Below are 7,513 nucleotides of genomic sequence, written 5' to 3'. Positions count from 1 at the left end.
TGCATAGAGTATTGTTTGTAGAGACAATACCCGAACCCGAACCCAACCCGGGTATTACCAATACCTGATTTTCTAATACCCAGTCATATCCGAACCTGGTATTTGAAAAACCTGATTTGTGCACCTCTAATTTTAAAGCACTAGTGTTTATTTAGTTAGTGCAATAAATTCTATAAAATCAGTTGTAGTATAAATATGTGAGTGATAAATCAAAAAGAAAATATATTAATAGATTTTATTTCAATGGATATTATACAACACACCGTTAGACACAAATGTTAATATCCAGGCCCCTGACACAAATAGACACCTCACAAGTTCCATAGAGATTACTTCTCAATACGATTTCTTTCAAATTCATTAAAATTTCATGTACTGATTCTTGAATACCCATTATGGTAGAATATTCGTGTGAGATTTTCTCAGATTTTGCGCGTGTGATACATGTTCCTTCGATTTCTCCAAGCAAAGCTCTTCGAGTCGCAATGCCTATTGTGTCTGCTTGACCTTTCATAAGTGGAGACAGAATATATAAAAGACGCTTACTGTCTGCTGCTGATTCAACACACTTCCACTGTAGTGTCCGAGTAGATACTGTTATTTTCTCTCGAACCATAATAAATGTCAATTCAGTTTTCTAATTTTTAAAAAAGTATTAGAATTTAATTCATCTCCATGTGCTAAATTCTTAATCATCTTTCATATCATGTCATATCTTGCAAGTAATCATCTTTCATATCATGACATGTCCTGCTAGTGTCGGCGACAAACGAACCACACTTGACAGACAGCGAGACGGATATCATATTAGTTTTTAAAATATTACATTTACAAGGGTATGGGTAAGGCATTATATGATACCAACCAGAGTACCTAAAACATATGTTCTGTTCGTAAACATTTTACTTTATTTTTTCCAGAGTAAATCAATTTATTTACTTTTTAGGTTTTGTATTTTTCATTTCATTAGATGATAAAACTATATAAAAACTAGATATCAAGAATCACAACAGGTGATTTTTTAACAAACTAACGAGTATACGGAACTGTTTGACTTGATCAAGCATGTTTTTTAGTTAAATTCTTTTAAGAATCCATAAAACCATACAAATCCATACATCTAAAATTTGAGAATTAAAAACAATATATTTAGACACCAAAATATTTCTCAAAAAAAAAAAAACAAAAAACACAAGAATCATAAAAATATTCAAGTCGTCATTTCATCAGGACTCGGGTCGGGTTTGTTAGTTGGTGGCGGGTCAACATCCATTTGATCCGACGCGGGTAGTTGGTTCCCAGGTTGTTCTTCATCCATGGGTTGTGTGGTCAAGTCCGCTTGAGCCGCTTCATTCGGTGCAGCGGCTGCTTCTGTTGCTGACGGTTCGGCGGGATTTTGATCTGTCGCTGGCGGTGCGGTGGCGGTGGTAGCCGGTGGTTCAAGACTCGGGCTGGCGGTTTTGTACTCGGATAAAAGATCCATGAACTCGTTAAGCAACCGTTGTACTTTTCGGTTTGATGCCATTGCTGGAAGAATATCTTCCCTTAGCAGTTTATGCTTTTTCATTCCCTGAAAGATTAATATTTTGATTAGTCAACAAAAGTCAAAATTTATATAACCATTATAAAAATATAACTAACAAGAACACAAGGATCCCATGTGGGATTTGTTTCATCGGAAGTAACCATTTCCGCCATCCCCGTTGGTGGTCCGAGAAAATTTTCACACACTTCACGCAACCGAGCCTCGTCAGCTTCTCTGCAATTCAAGAATATTTTAGCTAAAAATGTCTTTTATATATCTATATATAAATTTATGATGAAATGATATTAAAAGAAAAATAACGCACCTAGTGAGAAAACGTATGTATGAAAGTAGACACTGTCGATACTCGTTTGGAGACTTTAATGATAACGCGGACGCTAACTGGGCTTCCAAGTGGGCCCGTGTCTGAACTCCGTCATCAGTCACTCTGCAACCAAACATTAGTCAAATTCCTAAAATACCCTCCAAAATTTTGACACGTTTAATTGTTACTGTGTTGCACTCGGGTCAAAGAAAGCTGATCAAATGGTCAAAGATGGCTCGATTATTTGAATAAAACTAACCTGCTCCAACCAGGCTTTCGAGCCAAGAATTTCCTCACATCAACTTGCAAGGCTGCCAGCTCATCATTTTGGGGAAACCCTAAACTAAACGAGCTGGCAAAATTAGAGGCCGGGAAGCAATCATCCGCAACACGCAGCCAACACATTAAATTCATATCATACATGAACGCATGACGTGTAGCAAGTGTAACGAGTGGAGATCCCGACTTTGATAACTTTGCAGATATTACCTTAACCGACCCTGAAAAATAATACAAAAAACAATAAGCCTAGCTCCTTAAAACGTTAAAAACCGTACAAAGTTTTCACCTTTGACTTTTATCGTTACCTGTTGACTTCGGATCCAAATTCATAAGCGAGGATAATGAATCATGAAGAATACACTTTCTGTTAAAAAGATCCCACGCGTATAACGACCCTTTTCTCGTTACAAGTAACAATTTCCAAGATTCGTCACAGTCAATAAACACGGGCGTGGACCCCATCATCATAGTTGGCATAGATCTTCGCCCGCATTTAGTATAAACCTTTTTAAAATAAAAACATTAAACATAAGTACTTATTATCCGATTATTAGTTATTGTTTAAACTAGAAATTATAAAACTAACCTGCAACGATCCGTCGTCACACCCGACGGCCCAAAAATTTGGATTTCCCGCCAAAACCGTGACATTGCAGGAAATCCGGTCAGACCAAAGAGTTTGACCGTTTCTCGTGCAAGAAATTTCGGTTTCTTTCATTAAAAACGTACTCGCGGGCCCGATAATATCATTAGCCGCGTGTTCTTTAGGACGAGCTTCCAAACAAACGTGTGCATCTCCGCTTTCTTTATTATCAAAAACCCTAATCGAAAGGGGTCTAAACGAACCCGCAGAACCCAAACTCTTCGGGCCTCTGACTTGCTCAACGCTAACATTTCCGTCTTTATCGACGGAAACCGGAACCTTTTCGATTATTAAACTCTCGCTAACTGTGGCCCGAGAAGACACGCCTGTAACCGTTGGTTTCTTAGCAGGAGGACCCTCACGAAACGCTAGATCACCGTTCTTGGTTGACTTCATGGAAAAGTCAACATTTTGGGAATGTGAAGCTGTTGAGGTGTTTATGTTTATGTTTGCGTTCTCACCTTGAACGGGAACTCTAACGGCTTCTGGAATGATCCGTTTCCGACCGTCGGGTCGTCGGTATTCTCGTTGTTTTACAGGACTCGTCACACGAGTAGCTTGAACTTGAACTACGGTTTTACTCGACGTGTTTTCAATTACACCTACATTATTTCTACCAAGATCAGGTAAAGTTTCGACCTTTGACGCAATATCTAAACCAGAAGACGATTTCATGGCGGAAGAAGTATTATTATTGACATGTGGAGTAACTTTTTTAGAAGCCGCAGCTTCTAGAAGCAACTGCGCAGGACATTCTGCTAAATTCGCTTGTCGGCCCCTAACGTCACCATAACGGCTTTTTTTCAATTCTTCTAATTCTACATCACTTAACCTATGACCGATTTCTTTGACCTCAAAGTGAAAAGTAGCCACGGTCCCGTCTAAAGAACACGCAAATAACGAATACCCGTCTGGACTCCTGAAATAATAAAAGAACCCAACAAAAGAAGATTAAATTTGGAGAAAACAAAAGGTAAAAAAATGAAAACTTGAAGTCGTGTGCGTTCAAGATTTACCATGATAAGTCGACAACACTTTGAGTAAAGAAATGTTTAGCAACAAAAAGCGGACGGGCACTCGCGGTAGTCCAAACGGTAATGGTTCGATCTTGACTTCCGATAGCGATAACATTGTACGGTTGTGATTCTTTCCCACTGTTCTTTGATGACCCGTTGGCCCAACCCGCAGAAGCACCTTTTGCTTCGTGGGTATTTGTTGGGTTTCTTTTAAACATAGAATGATTAAACTTTACCACAATTATAGGCGCGTTGTGCCCTAAAAAGTCAAAGGTAGCGGTCCATTCTCCTCGTTCTAGAACAGGCGCTGAATGTCTCGGTTTTTGGAAACCGTGTGTTGTTGTTATAAAATGGCCACACGGTGACCACCCGAGCCGCCTGAAGAAAGTAGATCCAAGCTGGAGAGACAGTTAAACAGAAAATATTAAATTTTTAGACAAATGTTTCTGTCAACCAACCCGACCCGTTTAGACATGAACTGCTTCTGACCGTTTTCAACGAAAAAAGTTTCTGACTCATTTTAGAAAAACGTTTCCGACCCATTTTAGACAAAAAAAAATTCCGACCCGTTTTAGACAAAAAGTTTCTGACCCGTTTTAGACGAATGTTTCTGACCCGTTTTTAATGAAAAAAGTTTCTGACCCATTTTAGACAAAAAAAATCCGACCCGTTTTAGACTAATGTTTCTGACCCGTTTTTAATGAAAAAAGTTTCTGACCCATTTTAGACAAAAAATATTCCGACCCGTTTTAGACAAAAATGTTTCTGACCCGTTTTTAATGAAAAAAGTTTCTGACCCATTTTAGAAAAACGTTTCCGACCCGTTTAGACAAAAAAAAAGTTTCCGACCCGTTTAGACAAATAAAAGTTTCCGACACGTTTAGACAAAAAAAAGTTTCCGACCCGTTTAGACAAAAAAAAAGTTTCCGACCCGTTTAGACAAAACAAAGTTTCCGACCCGTTTTAGACAAAAATGTTTCTGACCCATTTTAGACAAAAAAAAAAAAAAGTTTCCGACCCGTTTTAGACAAAAATGTTTCTGACCCGTATTAGACAAAAATGTTTCTGACGCGTTTTAGAGATACTTCTGCCGGCCCAACATGCCCATTTGACCGGTTATGACATGTTAACTGACCAGCCCATTTCGCAACATCTAATACATACCGATTTAGTCCAGTGTCCGTCTGTCCTATGTGCAAGGCTCCAGTCTGATGTTCGCCAAAAAATAACAGTCTTGTCATCCGACTGACTTGCGATAAACGAACCAATCGGGTCCCACGTTACCCCTTTAACAAGACTCGAATGACCCCTTAAAACAGCGGTGCAGATACCATTACTCATGTCCCATATATGAATCGTATTATCCAAACTCCCGCTAGCCAAAGTGGAATCATCTGGCGACCAATTAAGATCCACCTACACTAAAGATATTGATTAAAAAAAAATTGATATTTTTAATTTAAATGGAAAACGATAATTACCACATCAGCTGTATGACCTCTCAAAGTGAAGGCGATTTTCCAGTTTTCAACATCGGGTGCTTCACCACTACCGAATTCGGTAGTTCCAGAACCTGGTTTTCTCTCGTGGATTTGGATAACTTGATCATCTGACCCGGACGCAATGTATCGGCCGTGTTTGGCCCATCTGACACAATTGACTGACCCGAAATGGTCACGAAGTGTAGCAAGAAGTTCTAGTTTAGCTTTATCGGGATCCATTTGCAGGATCTTGGAAACGTATTTCATGTTCCAAATCCTTACCTGCATATTTCATGCTCCAAAATCAGTAACAAGATGAACGGAACGTTCAATGAACTGTTTGGTGGGAAATTCATTTAATAAATAAATGAACATGAGCAAGAAGCTTTGTTCGATTAACTAAATGAACGAACATGAACATAGGCAATGCTCGTTGACTTCGTTCATTTGTGTTCGTTAATAATGTTTGTTTGTTTATGTTTGTTCAATAACCGTAAAACAAAAAACATATGTGATTAATGCATATGTAAAATTAACATATAAAAACGAATGTTAAAAAACACCAACACAAACTTGGCTGCTGGTTAGGTATTCACGAACAAGTTCATTTCCTTAATGAACGAACACGAACAAGAAATTTTGTCCGATTAGGTGTTCGCGAACCGTCTGTTTGTCCGATAAAATCTTAACAAACGAACATGAACATGAATAAGATCTTGTTCCGTCGGTTCCTTTACATCCTTAATCACATTATAAATAAACATATGTCTGGATACATTTACAAAAGTGTGGTTAACTGATTTAGGGATAAAATTCTGAAATTGAAATTGATCTTCAGAAGTAACATAACAACTACATTCAACTTCTAAAAGAGCATGTAATAATACCAAAATTACTCAAACCAAAAATCAAATCTTTAAAAAATCCCAATTCACCATCAAACCCTAGAAATTGAACCAAAAATCCAAACTTTTTTTAAAATCTTATCAAGAAAACAAGAAATTCTCATAGGGTCAGGTTTCTGTTCTAAAAATTAAAATTTTCATAACCAAGGACCCCGAACCCAATAACCCAAAGCCCGAAAGTATAACCAGAAGAACACCCCTACTAAATGTGGTTAATTGAATTAGGGATCAAATTCCAAAATGGAAATTGATCCTAAAAGTAACATTTTAACTAAATTCAACTTCCACAAAAACATATTACAATATCAAATTACTCAAATAAAAATCCCCAAATCACCTTCAAACCCTAAAAACTGAAATAAAAATCAAACTTTATAAAAAATAACATCAAGAAACCAAGAGCCCTAAACCACATTAACATTTACAAAATTCAACTTCCACAAAAAAAATATAACAATATCAAGTTACTCAAATTAAAACCCCAATTCACTTTCAAACCCTAGAAACTCAAATAAAAATCCAAACTTTATAAAAAAAAATCAAGAAACCAAGAACCCTAAACCACATTAACATTAAAATTCTCATAACCAAGGATCCCGAACCCAATAACCCGAAAGTATAACCCGAAGAACACCCCTACTAAATGTTGTTAGGGATCAAATTCCACAATTGAAATTGATCCAAAAAGTAACATTTTTTTAACTAAATTCAACTTCCACAAAAACATATAACAATATCAAATTACTCAAACCCTAGAAACCAAAATAAAAATCCAAAGTTTATAAAAACCAACATCAAGAAACCAAGAACCCTAAACCACATTAACATTAAAATACCTTATGATCACCACCACCAGTGGCAAATCTGAGCCCACCAGGTTGAATATCAATTGAGAAGATTTGCATGCCTTCATGTTGAACCCAAATTGGTTTTTCAGCAATCATCTTGAAATAATAATAAAAATAATAATAAGATGGTTTTTGGGTTTTCAAGCGAAAGGCAAATGAGGAATGGGTTTCATGGCATGGGAACTGAGCAAGATTCAAGAAGAACAAAAGCCCAGAAAAACCCTAGAAGGAATTGAAAAACTGTAGAAGATTGAATTAAATTGAAAAATATAATAATAATATTGTTATTATTATTAGGTTGAGGGGTGTGGGGCGCTAACCTGGGCGCGAGAGCCCCTCCGCTCGCGCCCCCAGGCGCTAACCCCACACCACCGGGGCGCGAACCGGGGCGCGAACGGGGCGCGAGCGCGAGCCCCCAGGCAAGCGTGAGTGTGGTCGCGGGAGAAGAGAGAGAAAAAGCTGGTGTGGATGCCCAAAAGAGCCGTTGA

The 7,513-nt window shown here is 37.8% G+C and overlaps 1 protein-coding gene across 1 annotated transcript; it reads right to left on the bottom strand.

The window, feature by feature from the left end:
- Positions 1-1,154: 1,154 nt before the first annotated feature.
- On the bottom strand, positions 1,155-7,279 carry LOC143578336 (protein HIRA-like). Its single transcript, XM_077061944.1, has 10 exons — positions 7,014-7,279; positions 5,273-5,554; positions 4,956-5,207; positions 3,792-4,189; positions 2,719-3,694; positions 2,438-2,636; positions 2,110-2,350; positions 1,851-1,973; positions 1,642-1,759; positions 1,155-1,570 (listed from the first exon to the last, which is right to left on the bottom strand). Exons 1-10 carry the CDS (start codon positions 7,119-7,121, stop codon positions 1,211-1,213), a joined length of 3,057 nt encoding a protein of 1,018 aa, XP_076918059.1. The 5' UTR covers positions 7,122-7,279; the 3' UTR covers positions 1,155-1,210.
- Between the last annotated feature and the right edge of the window lie 234 nt (positions 7,280-7,513).

Source organism: Bidens hawaiensis, unplaced genomic scaffold, assembly GCF_021521415.1.
Source record: "Bidens hawaiensis isolate Kalapana, Puna unplaced genomic scaffold, B.hawaiensis_p1.1 tig00029147_1, whole genome shotgun sequence".
Lineage (NCBI taxonomy): Eukaryota > Viridiplantae > Streptophyta > Magnoliopsida > Asterales > Asteraceae > Bidens > Bidens hawaiensis.
The sequence above is the reverse complement of the archived record's forward strand: the minus strand, read 5'-3'. Positions and strand labels throughout refer to the sequence as shown.

Bases quoted from the DNA above. Each gene is read 5' to 3' on its own strand.
- LOC143578336 (XM_077061944.1), bottom strand. From the start codon at position 7,121: ATGATTGCTGAAAAACCAATTTGGGTTCAACATGAAGGCATGCAAATC. The intron at 5,208-5,272 runs GTAATTATCGTT...TCTTTAGTGTAG, and splicing joins GAGGTCATACAGCTGATGTG to GTGGATCTTAATTGGTCGCC. The intron at 1,760-1,850 runs GTGCGTTATTTT...CTTGAATTGCAG, and splicing joins TACATACGTTTTCTCACTAG to AGAAGCTGACGAGGCTCGGT.